Source organism: Hylaeus volcanicus, chromosome 1, assembly GCF_026283585.1.
Source record: "Hylaeus volcanicus isolate JK05 chromosome 1, UHH_iyHylVolc1.0_haploid, whole genome shotgun sequence".
Taxonomy (NCBI): domain Eukaryota; kingdom Metazoa; phylum Arthropoda; class Insecta; order Hymenoptera; family Colletidae; genus Hylaeus; species Hylaeus volcanicus.
In genome coordinates, this window is record NC_071976.1 from 13753421 (window position 1) to 13776652 (window position 23232).

At 33.6% G+C, this 23232-nt stretch overlaps 2 protein-coding genes across 7 annotated transcripts in view; one reads left to right on the forward strand and one right to left on the reverse strand.

The window, feature by feature from the left end:
- LOC128884622 (uncharacterized) overlaps positions 1–13483 on the forward strand; it is a 25313-nt gene extending 11830 nt beyond the window's left edge. Inside the window, exons 3-8 of the mRNA XM_054138113.1 lie at positions 4229–6110; positions 9446–9609; positions 10396–10561; positions 10641–10904; positions 11019–11240; positions 11844–13483. Coding sequence (XP_053994088.1) covers positions 4413–6110; positions 9446–9609; positions 10396–10561; positions 10641–10904; positions 11019–11240; positions 11844–12296 — 2967 coding nt within the window. The 5' untranslated portion in view covers positions 4229–4412 and the 3' untranslated portion in view covers positions 12297–13483. The remainder of the gene's footprint in view (positions 1–4228; positions 6111–9445; positions 9610–10395; positions 10562–10640; positions 10905–11018; positions 11241–11843) is intronic.
- Positions 12333–23232, reverse strand: part of LOC128884623 (uncharacterized) — a 46533-nt gene continuing 35633 nt past the window's right edge. For 3 of the 6 annotated variants that reach the window (XM_054138120.1, XM_054138118.1, XM_054138117.1), the window contains exons 6-8: positions 18892–19126; positions 17945–18179; positions 12335–17021 (exon numbers count right to left, since the gene is read on the reverse strand). In XM_054138120.1, the coding sequence (XP_053994095.1) occupies positions 17974–18179; positions 18892–19126 (441 nt within the window). In that variant the 3' untranslated portion in view covers positions 12335–17021; positions 17945–17973. Of the gene's footprint in view, positions 17022–17944; positions 18180–18891; positions 19127–23232 lie in introns of all 6 variants that reach the window. The other 3 variants (XM_054138114.1, XM_054138116.1, XM_054138115.1) reach the window with 3 other exon arrangements.

Consider the following 23232-nt stretch of genomic DNA (forward strand, 5'->3'; position numbering starts at 1 on the left):
TACCCCCCATTTCCGGCTCCTCCCCGACTTTTGGGACACCCTGTATACATAATTGTTTTTACGTGATTATAAAACATACAAAAAACGTATCATTATAGGTTATAAATATTTTTTCTATGTACATCAGTAATTATTTATTGATCATGCAGTTTTTGTTTCATTATGTAACAAAAAACAAAATCTTTTTTAATAATGAATTTAACTAAAAGACAAAGCCAGACTAGGAAGAAATCCAGTTTGAGTACATCCCTTATTAACGAAAGGAATAGACTGGATCTGAATTTCAGGAAGTTTCGGTTATTAGCGGATATTACATTGAAGATCAATAGTTGGGCAACAGAAGACTATTAGTGGATCACGCTCCTATAGCGATCACGCGGTTTCAGTTTTTTGGCACTACGTCTATCAGTTTCCGTGAATTGCGAAACTCTTTGACGTACTCAAGAGAAGAGGGCATTCTCGCCTACCGTTAGTTTTACTATGAAAATATATTCGTAAAGATAGGTATGACAGATAATTTGTTTAAGACATTTCAAAATTTGATAAAAAGTGGTCGATTCTATACCATTGTTTATTCGGTATCCCTCAAACAGTGGGTTAAAAATTATTATTATTATTGTCCAATCATAATGTTTATTATACAATTGAATTGTTCATTCATAATTTTCCAATAGACAATAGACTTTGTGCCTGAAACGTCATTTTTGAAAGAATTGTCTCAATTTTGCATGTCCAAAAACGCTTCATTTTTGGTAGAGCTGTTTCAATAAAAATAATGTTCGTTGTTCATAATGAATAATATAAGAGAGTGTTAACATGCAATTAAACAGATTTGCAACAGTTACCGCTCAGTAATTAAACTTTGTTTCAGACTTAGGTTTTTTGTTACAGTATTATTATATCTTCTTCTTAATCCAAAGTTAGAAGTTTATTTGCATCGTTATTCGAAAAGGATTTATTCGCATCATTATTCGAATAAGTATTTATTCGTATGGCTATTTGATTCAAAATATATTCGCATCGTTATTCGAGTAAGAATTTATTCAACTAAATTCTTATTCGAATAAGTAAGTAAGAATTTATAAGTAAGAATTTATTCAACTAAATTCTTATTCGAATAATGATGCGAATAAATTTTTAACTTTGCACGAAAAAGATCTAACGATACTGCAGTATGAGTCTCGAATAAGAATTTATTCGAGTGACGCTAAACTCTGACTCATAAGCTGTATCATTGATCCAGAATGCGTTGAAACGGGACAGATTCCCGGAATGTAAAATATGTTCGTCGAAACATGAATGACGTCCACTGAAGTCCGTCAATGACTGCTCATAGGTGATTCGTTATCGGTTCCGCGTGGCTCGAAACGACCAATCGAACCTGAAGTCGACTATCCCTTATTTATATAGTATAGGTGTTAATTGGTCAAACGTTTCAGGATTATACCTTTACGAGTTGACACGATCAAAGTCGTTGAACGTATTACCTGCGTGACGAGTGAAATTCGCCTTTCGAGAAAACACTTCTCGCAAAACGGGCACGCAGATAACGATGTGTTTTATATTTGATTAATGTTCGCCCGATCGTGCGTGGTTTATTCGAGTTACGAGATAAAGGCTAATGTTGTAGGTCTGTAACGCAAATACTTTTTAATCTGATAACGCGACAGAACTGGGGAAAAAACTAGAACAGTTTGTGGAAATGCGTGGAGAATATTCAATCTAGATTGTGAAAATCGTGATTTGATTTTCTTGTTATTGATTCTTCAGATAATCGTAAATTAGATCAGTAATTTTTTTAGTAGGTTGAATGAACCCTTTATTCAACAACATTTGAGCTGTTTAAATAGAAATAAAAGGCATTGAAGAAATGTTTATACAAATAATAAAGAATTAAAATGAAAAAAAGTTACAAATAATTTATCGCACAAAATGAGATAAATTAAGCATTATATAATGAAACATAAGTTTTAGAGAAAAAACTTCCAAACAATTTGTCATAGGAAAATAGGTTAAATTAAGTACTACAAAATTAAAGTACGATAAGTAATCTAAATCTTCGTGTACTATGCAACAAATTATCTGTCACCAAAATTTATTAATCATAAATATTAATATACTACCCCTGAGAATTAATTTCAGAGCTTCAATAAATGATTACTTATCGCATGTTAATTAAATATATCTATGTATTGTGTAGTAGTATGGAATAATGAATACTATATTTCATGCTACTTACTATATAATTGTAAGAATACAATGTAAATAACCCATATTTATTTATAATTTATTAATCATTTAATATTTTTGTGAACTATTATTTTATATTTATGCATGAACAACTTGCTTTGTAATAATTATTTAGTAATTAATATTTCATTGTTTTCATATTTTTTTGTTTTTTATAATGCTTCAGGAATTTTGTTTATTTTCAGACTGCTTATTAAACATTTTTTTTCTTTTTTATAGCTTCTGAGATCTATCGTCACGCTTTGCTTGTTTTAGCGTAGACGATTAGTGTACTTAATAACTAGATAACTGATACTAAATATTTTCTCCTATCGATTTCTTTAATTGCTCACACCGTTCAGTTGTCGCATGCACATTCCTACACCTAAACACGCATGTGTACCTGCAAATAAGTCATTTTGCATTACCTCCTTGGTGAGTAGCTATTATTATTATTTTTTGTTTCTAACTAATTAAGTATAATTAGTTAAGTATAATTTTTTTGCTATATTTTTTTAAAGCATACTTTTTTTTTAAATATGTATATATACTTCTCTTTGTTACGATAAGTTTTACGCAAATTATATTTGCAGTGTTGCGGAGACTCTGGTGTAAACATCATTAGAAGGCAGAAATGGGCGAGATCCTTGTCTAAATAAACATTTCGAATTACAAATAACAAGAATAAACAACTCAATATCCGTTAATCGTAAAATAAATATTGGCATTCGGATGATTTTACAATGAGCAACTGAAAACTTTCTAGATTAATTGCCATACGTTGCTTTTATTTGCTATTGATACTTACTATATTTCATTATTCTATTATGTTTATTACATTTATTATATTCTATTATTTCATATTTGTTATTAAATTTTGCCCATCTCTGCCCGTTACTTAATTAACAAACACGAGGTGATCGTTATAACGAAAACATTCTAATATTAATGTTTGCTTAATTTTGAGGACACACGAAAAAAACGTTATGATAGATATGACTTTGAAAATCTCGACCTCGTTTCTTCATACCACCTATCATACTTTTTTTTATCCTTCTAGATAATCTCTTTTAAGACAAGGTTAACAACGAAAATAAAATTAAAAATTCTAATCATTGAAAATCTAAACAATTTTACGTCATTCGAGATTACAAACACGTAATAGATTAATCAATAATGTGAATCTTGTCTTCAAATCAAAAGTCAATAAACTTGAGCATTTGTCGTGAAAAATAATTATACAAGATCCATGTCTCAGAGGCAGATTGTGTTGACTCTTTAATTATCCAATTCGATATTTGAGAAAAATACTATTACAAGATCATTGATGAACGATAATAATAATACATAAATTGAAAGAAAGATTGTAGTATATCATATAGTATATCATATATCATTTAGTATATCATTGCATCTATAATATACTCACCTTGGTGAAAGAAGTTGCAAGACAGTTGTTGCAATGAGATTGTCTGTATTAGAATATTGTAGACTTCCTCTATCATTGAGACATTGAGAATTACTTTATGCATACCATAAAAATATCTCTTTCTTAACAGTGTAACATTTATACTTACATACAGGCCTATGTTTCCACTGCTTTATCTATAATATCGCTACGGTTAAAATAAACATGCGATCTCCATCGCTAGTAGCATTCGTATACACTAACTGTGGTAGCCATGGATTCTGTAGTTTAATAAAAACAAAATATCTGTGAAACAAAATACCGAGCGCACCAATAGATGATTACAATTGGTTGATTCAAAGGGGCAGAGTCATAGCATTCTTTTCACATGCTCACACTATCTATCACATAACCCTCGACACTCAATCGAATACAATGTATGAATAATTATTCAGGTGTCCTCAAAGTTTAAAGATCAGTATTTATTTTTCTTTATAAACATCACTTTCTGAACATCTAATTTTAACTTATCCTTTAATATTACTATCATCGTGTAATTTTGGTCATAACCGGCAGTTAATCTTTCCACAGAACAAGAAAGAAGACGAAGCGTGCATGCTGAGACGACCGTCGTTTAGTGGCCCATCCAAGATCGGGTGGGAAGTCCTTATGGTAGCTGAGGGGCGCGGACGATCCTTCCCGAGCGAGATCCGAGGGCTTAAGGGCTGGCCCCGTCGTTGGATCCACTCGGCCAGCACCTATATTTAGAAGAACCATGACCGATAGAAACGAAAATGTCCTATGCGAAAAAGAGGGTGAATCGAACGGTCAACCAGTCTCGTATAAACCAGCGCGGAATTGGAACAACAACGACATTCGCAGCAACGCCAACGGTTCGGGGATTGTGATCAGAAGGAACGAATTGAGTACAACGAAGGATCTGAATCATTGTCAAAAATCGGACAATCGTTTGAGGGATCAAAGGAACTCGAATTATCGAGCACCGAAAAAAGCGCCGATAGTTGGCTGGCAAAATGGGAGTCCCACCGTCTTTCCTAGTACACCCTGTCTCACGCCCGATCCAGACGCCGTCGACTCGATCGAATTGTCCCATTCACACAGCGTCGCCTCATCCACGAAGAGTTCTGGTACCTGCCAGGACTCTGGCCACACCGAGGATCTCAGCAGCCTAGCCGACGAGAAGCTATTCGAATCCACACCTGCTCGTACAATCGACTGTAGCGTCGAGTCTTTGTCCCCCGACAAGGACACTTTCCTAACCACCTCTCCAGAAATATGCAGAAGCAAGGACCTCAGCTTAGGCGACGATCTGAAAGACAAACTTGATCTACTGAGCCCTGGCACCGATTGTACAGAGGACAGAATACCCCCCACGCCGATCGACAACAGCTACCTGACTTCCCCGAACCTCACAATAGGACCAAGCCCCACTAATAGAAGCGAGTCCCTGGCGACGCACCCGTACGATAAAAGCGTCGAGGCTCTCGATCAGAAGTACATCGAGTCCAGAGCGATAATCACTTCTAATCCAGGGTATCGGCAGCATGACTCCAGAGATTCCATCGATTCTGACAGCATTCTGGATCTGGAGGAAGCAAAAGGCAAAAGCGCAGAGGGTAAACCCAAGGTTCCCGATGGTGGTTGGGGCTGGGTAGTCGTGCTGGCTTCTTTGGTCATTTCCATGATAGCTGACGGGGTGTCCTTCAGTTTCGGGCTGTTGTACATCGAGTTCCTGCACGAGTTCAGTGCCTCGAAATCGAAAACCGCGTGGATAGGGTCGTTGTTCATGGCGGTGCCACTTTTGTCTGGTCCCATCATGTCCGCCTTGGTCGACCGTTACGGATGCAGGAGCATGACCATCGTAGGTGGCCTGATCTCGGGATTCGGCTTTGTCCTCAGCTGCTTCAGCAACACCATCGAGGTAATGTACTTGACTTTCGGAGTCATTGCGGGTCTGGGTCTGGGTCTGTGCTACGTCACTGCGGTCGTGAGCATCGCTTATTGGTTCGACAAGAAGCGAACGTTAGCTGTAGGTCTCGGTGCCTGTGGCACGGGAATCGGTACGTTTGTCTATGCCCCCATGACGACCTTCTTCATCGAGGAGTACGGTTGGCGCGGCACCTGTCTGCTCCTGGCAGGGACCTTCTTCAACATGATCGTGTGCGGAACGGTGATGCGCGATCCCGAGTGGTGGATCCTGGAGCAGCAGAAGCAGAGCGGCACCACTCCCAAGAAATCCATCACGAAGTCCGAGTGCGACAGGTCCACGGCCAGCCCTGTGGACGATTTTCCTGGTGTCGAAGAGCTGAGGAGAATGCTGAAGAACGGTCACGCGCCCGAGTATCTGTTGCAGATTCTTAGCACCACCACGGAGGATCCACACGCGACGAATGGCGACATCAAGTTCAGGAGCGTGGTCAACCTGCCTACTTTTGTTAAGCATAATGAGAAGGTGAGCTTGAGACGAATGAAGGCAAAGGGAATCATACAGAGTAATGGTTGTTTAATAATTACACTAGTTTACAAAATAAAAAGAAAACAAAATGTACATTCAATGCCACAATTTTTTTCTTATGTATTTTGGCCTACTAAACTCGAAAATCGCAAGAAAAAATTTTTCTATGGATAGGTTTTTTTTATATGAATTTTTGAATTTTTTTTTCGATTTTTTTCTGACATACCTTCTCATTTTAGGCCATATCTCGAGTTAGAAACGTCCGATTGAGTGGCGCAAGACACCATTTTAAAGGTAATCGAATTTTCAACAATTGCTTTTAACATTATTTTCCAATCGGTTCAATAGTTTAAGTGTTACGAGCCAATATATATATGAGAAACATTGATTTTTTCGGCTAAAATAGAACACGAATATTTCTTCCATCGCCATGGAAAAATAGAAATTGTCAAATTATGTCCAGTGTCTTATTGTCTACGTATAGATCGCACTTTTACGAAGAAAACAAGCTTTTTTTAAAAAAAACTATGGATAAATACCGGAATTAGGAACAATTGAGTAAAGGTACAAAAATTCCAATTTTACTCTGTTTTTGTATTTTTCTTCTATTTATATAGGAAACATTTATTTAATTAATTTCGATTAGAAATAATTTCGGCCTTTGCTTTGTCTTCTGTTATTCGTTGTGTTCGTTTCTCTGATGAGGAGCCAAATGTAGTCTCTCAACATTCTTTCATCCCAATATCCTTGATAGCGCTGCTCAATAGTTTAGGGCTTCTAGCTCGGCAGAGTATGAATTATAAGGAAGTTGTTGATAATTTGCTAATACATTATGCAAAAATGGGTATGGAATATACATCGTTATTCTATTTGATTTGACAAAATGGAAAAATTTATACATTTAATTACAATTGTAATTTCAACAGGCGTAAATATGTCGCTCAAAATTCATTTTTTACATTCTCACTTGGATTTTTTCCCGGAGGATCTTGGCGATGTAAGTGACGAACACGGCGAAAGATTTCACTAATATATAAAAACTATTGAGCAGCGCTATCAAGGATATTGGGATGAAAGAATGTTGAGAGACTACATTTGGCTCCTCATCAGAGAAACGAACACAACGAATAACAGAAGACAAAGCAAAGGCCGAAATTATTTCTAATCGAAATTAATTAAATAAATGTTTCCTATATAAATAGAAGAAAAATACAAAAACAGAGTAAAATTGGAATTTTTGTACCTTTACTCAATTGTTCCTAATTCCGGTATTTATCCATAGATTTTTTTTAAAAAAAGCTTGTTTTCTTCGTAAAAGTGCGATCTATACGTAGACAATAAGACACTGGACATAATTTGACAATTTCTATTTTTCCATGGCGATGGAAGAAATATTCGTGTTCTATTTTAGCCGAAAAAATCAATGTTTCTCATATATATATTGGCTCGTAACACTTAAACTATTGAACCGATTGGAAAATAATGTTAAAAGCAATTGTTGGAAAATCGATTACCTTTAAAATGACGTCTTGTGCGATCCAATCGGACGTTTCTGACTCGAGATATGGCCTATCATGTGAACGTATGTCAGAAAAAAATCGAAAAAAAATTCAAAAATTCATATAAAAAAAACCTATCCATAGAAAAATTTTTTCTTGCGATTTTCGAGTTTAGTAGGCCAAAATACATAAGAAAAAAATTGTGGCATTGAATGTACATTTTGTTTTCTTTTTATTTTGTAAACTAGTGTAAGTATTAGCTCACGAGTTCGTGCTTCAAATTGTGTTCGTATTTAATGTAAAAGGGATCAATTTTACAGCGATCATGTAATTATTTTTCCAGATGGGTGGGAAAATATTTGGTGATTACACTTTTTCATAACATTTAGTGATATGTTTCGTGTATTAACCCTTTGTTCTCGAGTCCTTTTTTCTGGTATCTACCAACAACTCGAAATGCTTTCTTACCATTCTATTGCCACGGATGCTAAAATTATATTGACTTCGAAAATGAGATCTCTAATTTGAGATTTGAGAATCAGGTCACCTTTGCCTCAACGACAATCATTTTATTGGCACTTCGAGTTCCAAAGAAATTAAACCTAAAGAAAACCTAGCGGTGACTGAAAGTCTGCAAAGGGTTAACTTGAATAGTACTATGAAATGTAGCACGGACTTGTGGGATTGTTTATGGTTGATATTAACACTAAACCTACCACGACTGGTCAAATGACTGTTTTCAAACTTTTGTATACAGTTCTTATATGCAATACATGAGTTAAATACAATTGTTTCATGCATTATTCAATTTAGTTCCACGTAAAATATTTTTTTCCTGTAATTGAAGAAAGTGTCTTTAACAGTAATCATTTGTCCCATCACATTAGGAATAGTTACAAATGTACGTAAACTTCTGAGTGCAGAACGTGTCATTTGGATAAGATATAAAGGCGTTTCGCTAGTATTGAAGTTAGCATCTTCAGGAATCAAATGGTAGACTAATATTGTTGATATTTAAACTCTCAAGAAAGTAGATGCATTGCTGGTTGAAACTAAGAGGTATCTTATTAGAGATAGTGAGGAAAATTTTTCTACTTTAGGAAAACAATGCCAATATAAAACAACATGTGTGTCTCCAAATAAAATTTAAAAATGTACATCACTATAAATTTGACGTCAATTAAACCAATAGTTTCTAAAATTTCGTGGTGGCCAGAAAAAGAAGTCTTATTTTGAGAAATCTGATGTAACGCCATTTTTTAATATTTTTTAACAAATATTTTAGTAGATGTAGTAGATTTAGTAGATTTAATAAATATTTTAGTAATGTTACATAAAATTAAATATATTTTGTCTTCATTTTAAATATTACATTAACTATTTGCTTCTATATCAGTTTCATTAATTTATTCTGATTTTATCATATTATGAGCAAAAATCAGCTGAACCAAAAAATGTACAATATTAAATGGCACTCGCTATACATGTAAGGTCAATATACATATATCTTCCGAAATTTTCGTTGTAGTGATAATCACATCTACGTAACGGTGATATTAGCACTTTTTCCTGGCATTCGTGTCAAGTTGCGTAACACTGAATTGCTTTTTCGCAAGAGAAACAAAAAAACATGCACATTCAAAATACAATTTTATCAATTATACTTTTTCGTATGTATATATTTAAAAAATCTGCACTAATGTTATGATTGGAGGCTAGAGTTCGATATTCCATACGTCAAGACATAAAATTTCTATAAAGAGAAGTGAAAAATTAGTTGAAAATAAAATCTGAGAAAAAGTCACATAAAATATATAATTTCGAGAATTACAGGTGCCCGTGGAAGTACTGGAATTACTTGCCAGTAATCCGAGGCTTTACAAGGTCATTCTGGAGAACTATCCCAATCTTCTAGCATGCCGAAGCTATTCAGACAAAAACCTACACGATTCCGCGGGGGAGATTGGCAACAAGAGTGTCGTCACCATGTCTATGAGGTTGCAAATTTCATCCACGTCTACATTAATTAACACAATTTCAGTTTCTGTTTCAGAGGTGGTCAAAGTGACATTTTTTTTATTCACATTCACGAGTTGCAATTCGCGTAAAGCTACATTGAATATTCAGTTTATGTAACGATAAATTTTTTCAATGTTAGACAATTATATTATAAGTCAATTTTTATTTCATAATTGTAATTCGTGATTTAGTTATTATTTTATCAAATTCTCCATCGAATAATATAATAATCTATACATCGATTTTGTCAGCAGTAATAAATTCTTTTGATGTTAGTCATCAATATTTATTTCTAACTATGTATATATCTATTTCTTAATTATAATTTGGCAGAATATAAATTTGTTTACTCATTCATTCAAATAGTCAGTACTATACCATTGGTTGTTTCTTTATTTCTTACATTCATGACAACTAATACCTCACATATGTTTTGTTATCTATATTATAATAACATATTATTTAGTAACTCCTACAGTAATTATTAACTGTTGGAAAAATCAAATTGATGTTGTTCCTTTTAGGAACAATATAAATATCAGCCAAATAAAAGTAACAGAATCCTAAAACAGTTATTTTATTTACAACTAAACATTGTTTATTTCGAGATACAATAATTTGTAAATTTTCAAAGCTATGGTCACCTCTGTTACATTATATCACCGCTACAATTAAATTAAATCAAATTAAAATTAAATAAAATTAAATAGTACGCAGTGCTCAATGTCTTCGAACTTTTAACGTAATTTTGTTCTTTCTGAAAGGATCAAGCAAGCAAACGACGAACCAAAAGTCGAGGACCCTCAGTTAGCGAGCAATGTTCACTCAGGATCTGCGTTTGATTCCACTAAAGCTAACGTAACTAGAAAAATATCCAAAAAAGAATCTGAAGAGGCTAATCCTTTGTTGGACAAAGAATTCGAACACGCGGTCAATACATTAAAACATTATATCTCTTTAATTGTTTAAAGTAAAGAAAATTAACTGAATTCTTTCTTAATTTTCTTAGGCGGCTGAAGGGCGAAAATCAAAATCGGTGTCTAAACAACGCTTAGGGGAATTGAACTGTGGCGTCGTCAGAACGGACTCGCTTCCGTGGCTAAGGAGACAATTCAATACGAATACTCACTATTTTAAAGACATCAGAGTTCACAGGAACTCCGTCATGTACCGGGGTGCTGTCCTAAACTTGCACAAGTACAGATTAAGAGCCAGTAGCTGTCCCGATATTTATAGGAATAGTATGACTACATTGGCGAAAGAAAATGAGGAGGTGAGAAACTTAGTTACAAGTAATAATCAAACTGTGGATTTTATGCATTTATATGTAGCCTGTATAATATAATAAATACATGCTTGATATAACTAAATGGTGTTTTACTTTCAGAAATGGTACGGCGAGTTGTTGGATTTACTGAAGGGTATGATGGACTTCTCAATGTTCCTGGAGTTACACTTTTTATTGTTATCGCTGTCAACGATCTTGTTGTTTACTTGGTTTATCGTGCCTTACTTTTATCTCGCCGAACACCTTACTAGAAACAGTTACTCGGAATCTGACGCTGCGAATCTCCTTAGTATTATCGGCATCACCAATACAATAGGAATGGTATGTTGATTTCTTTTATTACCGATTACCAAACTGCGGACTTTCATGCATTTGTGGCAAACGAAGGTACAAGGAAATCTATTTGCAGTTGCGCTTTTGACTTCATTCAACATTCGTTAAATATATCCTTTTATCCATGTGCATTTAATTATTTATATGAAAACTAAAGTTGTACAATTTGTATAACGTGTACAACATGTATAATTTCTGTATTATTTGAATAACTCAAAATAAAATATGCAAAATTATGGAAATACATAGTAAATATCAACAATAATATACACGTTATACCGTTAAGAAAATAATATATACTTTCATTACTAGAACAAGTTTTTCCGATTAAACAAGAAATTCAAATTAATGAAATTATCCAGATAATAAAGAATTACAAATTACATGAATGCACACGTTGTACCCTTTATACAAATTATACCAGTAATACAAATTGTACAATGTCACTTTTTTAATTATTCACTTTCATTTTTCCATATCTGCAGTAATAGGAATTTGTATAAACATCGGCAATCAACCAATTACAATTCACAAAATGATTCATTTTAAAAATGTTAAGAAAGTATCGTTTTAATTTGATATTGTTTCCAGATTGGCCTCGGTTGGGCAGGAGACCAACCCTGGATGAACGTCAGCAAAACGTACACATGGTGTTTAGTCGCCTGTGGTATAGCAACAATTATGATGTCAATATTAACTCCTTATTACAACCTGTTGATGGCCACTTCGGCGGCATTTGGCCTCTTTTTTGCGAGTAACTTTAGCTTCACACCTGTTATACTCGTAGAATTAATACCTTTGGAAAGGTTCACCACTGCCTATGGCCTTAGTTTGTTGTGTCAGGGTATAGGAAATCTTCTTGGTCCACCACTAGCCGGTTGGTTATTCGATGTAACCAATTCTTGGGACTTGTCCTTCCACATGGCCGGTGGTTGGATCATTCTCTCTGGACTTTTGGTAGGACTGATTCCTTACACGAAGAATCGTAAGATTTGGGGCGAGGGTCCTATCGAAATGGAACGCGAGAAGGATTGTTTACCTTAAATTCGTTATTAACTGTGTTTTCAGCAAACCGATATTACCGTTACGAAATTAAACGACGAATATGTTGATCGATCCCCTGCCATATAATTTTCTTAACATTCTTACAGCAGTGGCTTCGAAGTATAAAAGGATCGTGATTAGGATGAATATAAGGAAAGTATTCATACCTTGTCCCAGGTCGCTCTTCGTTTGTTAATTATTGTGCTAATATTGTTTGAATCCTTGCTATAATTTAAGGAGTTACGCCACAAAAGAAAATAAACTTTTTTGCAATTAAGTGTCAATATATAATCAAAATATGGCTTGCTAAAACAATCTGTTTTATTTTAAACATGTTCATTTCTCAAATTAAAGAGATTTGTTCAAATTATATATATTCTTCTAGAAATTGTAATATTGCCCAACTTTTGATTAACACTGATTAAACACTGATAACTCGCGCCTAATGTAGACATACAAAATATTTGACCAATACTTATTATATGTTTTATTCGTAGGAATAAAATTCATTTTAATTAGGGACATAGTATTGTCCCTAAAATATCGTGAAAATAACATTTATTTTGATGGTCTAGTGTGGTGTAACTCCTTAAAGCAATCTAACAATGTGCACTACGCAGTTATTACTTAATTAAATTTCCTAAACAAGTAATAGTTTCAGTACTTATCGGTCAATATATTTATAAAATGTATCATACACTGAATGTACATATGTTAATAGTGTAGAATTATTTAAAATCTAATAAGATGCAGTTAATTGTGTTTGGTATGCAGTAGAAAAGATATAGCGATCGGTTACTTTGGAATTGTCTTATGGAAACTACAAGAATTGCAATCACGGAATTGTCAAAACTGAACAAGAAAACAATGAAATATGGAAGTAATTCAACGAATTTTTTTGCCTAGTCATATTGACCACGCCAAGCAGTCCAGATTTCGATACAAAAATAAGAAGAAGAGAGATTTATCGTTACTAAATCTTATTAGATATCGTCTTTGGCTAAGTTTTTTGTTTCATTAAAATGACAAAACAATCTTATCTATCGGTTCCATGAAATTAGTGATTTTCCGTTTGATTAACACACGTGATACGCATTATTTAAGTATTGAATGACGCAAAAGTATATCTCTTGATAAAGCTGAAATATTGTTATTTTTAACGAAAATAGAATTAAATTATAGCACGATCCTGAATATTATCTTAACAATTAATTTTTCCCAAGCTCAGATGTTTCCCATCGAAATTTATTTTACTTCTAGTCATAAACATATTCATGATTAAACGAGGAACAGCTGCTTTCCTAACGATTTGCAAACGCTTATAGTACGCATGTGTGCATCAATCGTCAGATTGTCTATTATCTTTACTTTGTGCTCGTTATTAGTCATCAAAACGCGTGAAATCGGTGGCTACGCTACTTGGCTATTGTTGCACCAGGGGACTTGAAATACTTTTCAACTCGCGTATCCGTGAACCAGACCTGGGCAAATTTCAATTGGTATGAAAGTGAGAAATAATTATTTGAAATTATTTATTTTGAATCGTTACTTTCATAATTAATATAATTTATTTGAAATAATAGCAGAAATAATGATTGAATAACAAATTATTTGGTAATTTTTTTATTTCAACTAAATATATAATCCTCAAAGTAATACAACTATCATTTATAGATTTTTGTCCGATAATACAATTTTGAAGAATAATTTCACAATTATTTCGAATAATTATAAAATAAAATAATATTATTCGTCATAATATTTCAAATAACGTTGTTTTGAATGTGATCGCAAGTATGAAGATAATTATGAAATAAAATAACGCGACTCGAAACATTATTTCGAACATTACTAGAAAACAATTTCACAATTATTTCAAATAATTGTAAAATAGAATAATACGTTATTTGAAATGATATTTCAAGTGATATCATTTCAAAAGTGCCCAGCTCTGTCGTGAACATTAGTTAAGAAAGTAATCGATAGAGAACAATTAGAAATTGGTACAGTTCTAAACGTTTGCCTTATAATGTCCAAATGGAAGTAACAAGACGAAGAATCAAAACTCAATCGTAACGATGTAAAACTAAACGTTCTAACTGTGATTGTATCCAATTTTAGGAAAAAGAAATTAGGAAAGTTTCGAAATTAGTCTGTATATCTATTCAGAACGGCGTGTACGTGTAACGGTATTATTATTAAAAATTAATATATTCAAGGTGTGTTGAAATTCGATGTTACCGAGTTGTGTACACTGAATTAAAAAAAAAAACAAAAGGAACAAAACGATTTCACTAAACTTTTCGATGCTTTTTTACAGATTTTCGAAGTATTTAAATAGAGATAGATTTCATAGCACGTTTGAAAGACGTAATTATAGTAATTCGTGATTTTACTGGACAAATCTTTCCAGTGTTTATGCCTTCACATAGATGCTCTGTTTGTGGGTACTTAAAAACCGATGAAAGATTACTTAATTACCTCCGATATATTTCATTGAGTGCTACTAAAAGAAATATACTCTCACGTATACAATATTTTATTATCAAAAACAAATATATGTATAAGCGACTGTGTTATATGGTACAATGTTTACATGCATATATATATGGAATTAGTCTCTTTATTATACGAAGGCTACATAATAACATGCTTCCAAGTATAAACTAGTCAACGATGGCAATCAAATTGTCACATTAACTTCCGTAGAATTGAATTGTTCACGCAAACATTCCGATCAATCTTCGAGTTGTATTTGGTGAAAGGAATTTTTAAATTGTTTACGGAATGCATTATTAACTCTTTGCGGTCATAATAGGTCTAGACACGTGGCCGACTGGTGAGAATTATTTTGAGAGAGGCGGTGAACATGGTACAAACATGTATGGGGCAATTTCTCTTAAAAAATTAAGTCGAAATTATAAAATAAATTGAAATTATAAGAAAATGTCGAGAGATATGAGCGCGACAGTGCCAGAACGACATGGTGGGGATAGACATTCAGTGACTTTGAAAACTCAACTAATTTAGTCTCGACTTACTGAGGGAAGTGCGGAGTTGTGATATTCCATTTCGTGATGTTATTAATTATCATTAACTACTACTTTTATTTGACGTCGAGTTTGTGTAAACATTGGCAGTACAAATGACAAGATTTAGCAGATTCTAAAAGCCGGCTTCTTAACTTTAATTTATTTAATATTGCATTTTATTACATAAAGAATAACTTGGAGATAAACAAAAATATTTCAAACAAATCTTGCTTAGTTTCAGGGAGGATATAATCTAACATTGATAGTATTTTTGTAAGTAGAGGTATAAAAGAGATGCGGAAGTCGACTTTTTTCTTATACTATTGGAACTTTCAGAAACCAAATTCCTTTCTAAATATAATTTTAGATGAATTTTAAGTAACTATAAGGAATCCGTGCTTATAAATAATAAACATGTGTTACAATAATTTCTAAATTTTAATTATAAAATCCATTTTATAATTTATAAATTTTCTCCAGTTCTTAATGTATGGAGTTCATCGAGTTTGTTTCTGGGAGATTCGATTGTCAACTGCCATAATTCTTATTAGATAAGTGAATGCATAGTCGGTGGATTGACAAAATTTATTTTCATTCAAAAAACATTTTATTTTACAAATTTGATTCATTTTCGAACCATGGTAACCGACGTAACTTGCGTTCTGAGCGAGACACCTGAAATTACCTCAACTTGGATCAATACTATTAACTGTAGGGGAAAAAGAATCAAATATACATTATTGGTGGTTTCGCTAATAATAATTTACTATTACCCATTTCTACTAAGGGAGTATGTGAGCATGCAGGGAGGAGGGGTGCGGTCAAGCGTTCAACATATGCTAAAGTTCTAATTGTATATGTCATGTACTATAATAAAGCTATTTTTTTTATTAAAGGTATTTAAAAAAAATAGCTTTACACGTTGGAATTTCAGTATCGACAAAATATGAATGAAAATAAAAGCTTATAATAAAGCAAACAAAAAAGTTACTATAAGCTGACATTTCAAAACATTGTAATTTATAGACTGATTCGATAAAAATTGCTATAAGCTAACATTATAAAATTAATAACTTTGTTAAAAATTTGTAATTTGAAGCGCGTAACAATCATCTACCCCTCTCCCTTATACAATTGGACGACCGCTGAGGGTTAAGGACTTGGAATATCGACGACTATATTCTATAAAATATAAAAAGAAAGAACTGAAACGATAATTAACTACACTCACGTATTTGCCATATCCGCAACTTGTATCGTCTAAACCAATAATCAGCATAACGAACAATAAAAAAAAACATTGCGTTAATTTCCTAATCTTTGTATTAAACTGTATTGTTACAAATGAAAATAGATTGTTGAAGTGTATGCATAAATAGATACGAACATGTATATTTATATAAATATATACATACAATATATCACGATATGTATTCCAATGTATTTTAGAACGCACGACAAGGACGGAGACGAAAATAACAGAACCCTTAAAAAATTTTCTTCCTTTACCTCCCAATAAAACCGAGCTACATCCACTAAACGTATATATCGTGTAAATAATTAACATAAATATTGTATTAGGAGGTGCGATGCGACGATCTCAGGTATTATACATCCTCCTCTGGAATCGGTTATTCCCTTAAGTGGAAAACAGTGAATAAACTTTTCTCCACGTGAGCCAGAGATCCGAGGCCTGAAAAAAAAAATAATAGACATTGTCACAGATAATGTCAGGCACATCAGATAAGTGAAATTAATCAGTTTCGAATACAAACGTCGGAAACGTATAAAGGAGAATAAATAAAGTAAAGAGCATAATAAGATAACGCGTATCGAGCCATCGGTAACACAATAACCGAAGGTATGTAATTCCTTTCAACCTGACGCGTACCAGCCACAAAATTTTCCAGAAGCGAAGCCTTCTCAGTAAGTGAGTCTTTTGGTGGTATATTAAAGAAAAGAGGCGAAGCTAAGGATTGCACTTTGGAAATTCTACGAAGAAGTTGGCATAATTGCTACAAGATGTGCAAATAAATCATCCATTACATTTTTACATGTGTGGGAAAGTAGTTTGAATTTAACCTCTTAAAGGGACTTCAAAGGGACTTTTAAGGGTATAATATTTATTTAGAATATTTTTCCTAGTAATAATATTATTCAGAAAGAGTATACAAATATTTTGGTATGAGTTTTATAAAATTTGTATAAGCTTTAAACGCGTTTTTTTTTTAAATTCATTTTTTCATCTGGTTCTCAAGGTAAACAGAAATCTGTCGAACCGATCTTTTTGAAATGTAAGTACGCTATATCGAATTCTTCTCGAACTCTTAGCGAATTAATATTATACCACTATTATCTAAGAAGCTATTCCCATAAATGAGATTACGTCAATCATAACATTTCAATAGTTCATAGAAATATACAAATTGATAAAGAATGGTTCAGTCAATAAAGAGTTCATTTAAATAGTCAAATAGATGAGAACGAACGGAATACAAATGTAATCGAGGCTAAATGTCCTCCCATTTAACTCTTTCGCGTTCTAAGAACGTTTATTTTTGGCTTTTTCGTTATCGATGAATATCGAGACAACAATATCAGGGAATAAACCCTTACTTAATATCCCGCAGGGCTTCGTACGCCTTTTAATATCCTGGTGAGGTGCTCGGACTGGCTGGACTCGGTGTCGAGTTTCGACTCGGAGTTCGGGGAACCCCGACCACATTGGCAAGAGTCTCCACGCTTTTGGGAAAGGTCCTTGTAATTATGGAGTGCTCAGGACCGATCAACGCATCACCCATCACGCCTAAACGTACACCATTTCCGTACCTGTGCAGAGTGATCGACATGTCTGAAAATAATAGAACGTGTACGTTAATCGAGGCTCGAAAACAAAATTTAGAGATGGATTGGGGATTTTTATGCATTTACAGGAAATTTTAATGTACAAGAAAGTACAAAATGTACACAGTATGCAATAATACAGAGTGTCCCAGAATTAGTGTAATAACCGGAAATGGGGAGCTTTGTTATTCAGTAGTACCATTCAATTAAAATATAAAATAATTGAATGAGAATTACGAATTAGAAGGTGATCAAATTGAGAGGTAATAAATGATGAAACAAATTATGCGAAAGTTTCAAACATACAAAAGAACTGTATTTTAATTATATTTTAAACCAATTAGATTTATGAATGCAGTAACTAGGAGTTAAATTAATCATAAAATGTGCATTATGTTTATTCAACTGCAATGGAATTGAATTATTACGTAACTGGAATACAATGTAATTAAATTAGATAACTTAAATACAATGTGATTCAATTATACAATTTAAGTATAACGTAATTAAATTGTATAATTGAAAAAACAATGTAATTAAATTAAGTATTTGAATTACAGCGTAATTCGAGTAGCATAACTGCTGTTACAGATATAATGTTTCATCCTCTTTAAAATATCTAACATTTCGTCTACAAACAAACGAGTACGACCCATTTCCTATCCTCACTCCCTGCTGCTTATTTCATTTCTAATTAATACTTATTCGTTAATATTTACTACAGTTGCCTTGAGGTGGTCTCCAATACATCACCGCATCGACACCTTCCACGAGCAGGTCACCGTCGACGTGAGTCAAGCACAATGAGTACCTTCTGGTGAGCTGGTTTAGCATCACTTTGAGCAGAATGGATGGTAAACAAGATGTAATTAATCCGCAAGACACTTCCGTTGCCGTGATGGCGTATATCCCGCGTTGCTTCGATCTTGCCTCCCGTATATTCTTCTGGATGACCTGGAAAGATATACAGCGACCAGTGAAAAGGGTAAATACGCCGCGCCTAATCTCGTTATGAAACGATAATACTGCAAATTTGTTCAACTCGGTAATAAAAGAAACATTGATTGATAAACAGCGGATTTTATGCATTTATGGTATTATTTACACTGGATGGTAATACTTTATATTTCTTAAATATAATGAATATATAAAAATAAATATATATCTCAGATAGCACAGGGACGTCTTATGTACATCCATGGAACGTCCGGTGCTGGACATTCCCAGAACGTTTTCTGTACGTTCTCTGTACGTCCATGGGACGTCCGGTGCTGGACATTCCCAGAACATTTTCTGTACGTCCGTGAGACGTCTGGTGCTAGACATTCCCAGAACGTTTTCTGTACGTCCATGGGACGTCCGGTGCTGGACATTTCCAGAACGTTTTCTGTACGTTCTCTGTACGTCCATGGGACGTCCGGTGCTATCTGGGATAATAATATTAATTAATTAATATTAATTTACAATTGTAAATAGTGTATTTTATATTCGGAAAAAAATATTCTGTTCTACATATTGAATAAATATTATATTATAAATAATATTAATAAATAATATTTATTTTGTTTAAAAAAAAGTATTTTTCCCTAAATCTAGAAAGTTCAGAGCGGACATCCCTGGAACGTACAAAATTTACGTCCCATGGACGTCCTAAGGACGTCCGACAACGGACGTCGACGTTTGGACGTAAACTGGACATAAAATGGACGTCCGGTGCTATCTGGGGTAACAGTTCATCTCATCCTGTATAAGATTCCATTAAAAAAGAAAACATGCTTCTTAAGTCTATCCTACCACTTCTTTCATAATAAAATTATTTACTCCATACAATTTCATCATTTGAACCAAATAACACTTTAAACGAAACAACCTGTAAATACATTCTATTTAAGCTCTTAAACTGATCTTTCATATCACATACTAAACTCTAACAAACAATTTTGTATTTTCGACTTTATCACTTTAGAAACATCATAGAGAAAATTGAAATTCACACGCTAAAATAAATGGTTTCGTACAACAACACTGAATATTATAAACTAAATGTCAGTTTTATAATATTATAATTAACCTTACTGGAGTGCAAGACTGTATAAATTAGGTTTCCAAGAACACGCTCATTCTATAATTTTAATCATCATTGATTAACGAGTTAAAAAAATTCACAGTATAATCGCTTCGTATGCGAGATAGCGTTGCGTCTTCACATTTTGGTTCATTGTTGCATATCCCTTCAACGGCATGCCGATAATTTTGCACGCGATTAATATGCGGCTTAATTTTAAATATTGTTGTAAGACGTACGGTAAAGACAATAGATAAATTTGAGTAAGAATGAATGTACGACACCAATCACTAAGCCCCCTGATAGCGCGATCGCTGACCTCTAATGTAAGTACGTAATTCAAACACAGTGCACCGTAATGCCTGTTATTATCGACAATAACAAATGTATGCAAGCGCTAAATCTAGAAAATTGGGTCACATGTAAGATCGTGTTGAAATGGTTCGTGTTGAACAGTTTACTTCTATCTTACAAATTTTTATATCAATTTCTCTTAACATTTCAACAGGAGAATTCATGCAATAATACCCAAGAACCGGTTATTTATTTTCGTTTCAAACCAATGTTAATCGCTTTACATTTAATCAAACGAACCATAAATTATATCTATTTTCAAATAGATAATTCCAACCAAAACTTGGCAAGAGTTATCGAGTACTTGGCAAGTGCCTTATTTTTATGCGCTATATGTACACTTTAAAGTGTATCTTGTAAAATATTTTTTCCAAAATAAAATACCAGATGTGACGACACTTTCAATACGAATTTTGGGATGTACACAAATATACGAGGGGATGTTAAAAATTATCTACACTTTTGACATAACTCTTCTAACATTTTGCATACTGACTTTCGTCGTCGCTTATTTTATTGTTCTACTGTTCTGGTAATGCTATAAAAGTTTATCCTAGTTCCGCCATTTTTCTTCCTTCTATTGTGGATAGATCACGGCCACTCCATTAAAAATTTGTGCCAAAGAGGAACAACGATCAGTGATTCGATTCCTTTGGTCGGAGGGTGTCAAAGGTTCAGAAATTCATCGTAGATTATTATTGCAATATGGGGGAAGTGCATTATCACGTAAAACTGTGTTTTTGTGGATCGAGAAGTGTCCGAAGAAGTGTAACGCATGAAGAGGAAGTCGATTTGCCTCGGACTTAGATGTGCAAAATGCGATGCAAAAGTGGCTTCTCGACCAATCGAAAACCTTTTATTTGCAAGGAATACGTTAACTTGTTGACCGTTGGGCAAAGTGCATTGATAATGAGGTAGATTACGTAGAAAAGTGATGTGCATAGTGAAACCCTAGCTTCATGTAAATAAATTGTAGAATGAAGAAAGTAGATAATTTTTTACTTACCTCGTATATATCCTATCATAGAAAAATAAAAGATCCCCCTAACAAAATTCAAGAAAGTAGAAAAAGATGTGATCAAAATGAGCTGCCAGTACATGAAAGTCCTTTCCAATAAAGTGCAAAGGCGACACTATGTAACACAATGTAAAATTCGGTGGTTTCCAACTATGCGCAGCTAAAATGCTGTGTCCAACAGTGTGGACATTCAGATCCTAATGATAATTCATGTAAAGTGACTGCTCCACACTTTAGCAGTGACATGAAGAAGCTAAATAGCGTATCATCCACAAACTGAGGCTGTTTAAAAATTTGCCTTGATGTCCGCGGCCTGGAAGTCAAATGCTTGGCGTGGCCAGCTAAGGCATTCTCAGATCATCAAGACCCATACTTTCTCTCTCGCAGGCTTTTACATAATTTGTCAATTTAAAACTTTTACGATATGAGTACATTTCCATTTTATTATGTTTTAAATTATTTCTAAGGACACTCATTGACGCAGATACCTCTCCTCTCACAGGCTTTCAGATAATTTTTCAGTTTAAAACGCTGACAATATGAGTACATTTTCATTATTTTACATTTTAAAATAATGCTTATTCATCAAAACCTTGACCTTGCCTGGCCACGCCAAGCATTTGACTTCCAGCCCACAGACATCTAGGTAAATGTCTAAACAGTCTCAGTTTGTGGTTGATACACTATTTAGCTTCTTCATTTCACCGCCAAAATGCGGAACAGTCAGTTTATATGAGTTGTCATTAGAGTCTGAAAGTCTGCACTGTTGAAAGCACCGAATTTGATATTATGTTACACAGTGTCACCTTGCGCTTTACTGGAAAGGACTTTCATGTACTGGCAGCTCATTTTTCTACTTCCTTGTACTTTTTTATGGGGATCTTTTGTTTTTCTATGATAACTCCTTGAATCCTTGAAACCTCCACTTTTTCATGTACTTGGCGTAATTTTTTTACTTTTTTGAAGTTTTTTATGGGGATCTCACTTCTTTTTACAAAGATAATTTGTATAGTGAATGACTTCAAATAATAGAAAATGGGAGATAAGTTTGAATCCTTTAAGGTTTCAAAAGTACGCAGAACGCATTGCAGGAAGTCTCATTGCGAGAAATTTATTAAAGAAGAAATGAGAAATGAATAGAGAGATCAACTATTTCTAACGCACAATTTATTGTATTAGGATACAGTCCATACGTTCACAGAACGCATGGCAAAAAGTCTTGTAACAAATTTAAATAATGAGAAAATGAGAAAATGAACAGAAATCCACTATTTGTAATAGATAATTTATTGTATTACAATAATATAGAAAAAGAAAGGTCAGACTTAGTCCATTAAGGTTTCAAAAGTATACACGACACATGACAGAAAGTCTTGTTGCAAGAAATTTAAATGTTACTGATAAAGTGATTACAATAATATAGAAAATGGGAGATCAGTTTGAATCCTTTAAGGTTTCAAACGTACGCGGAACGCATTGCAGGAAGTCTCATTGCAAGCAATTTATTAAAAAAAAAATGTAATCAGCTTATCAGTAACATTTAAATGCAACATGACTTTCTGTCATGTGTTGTGCATACTTTTGAAAACTTAAAGAACTAGATTTGCTCATAGATTTGCTTTG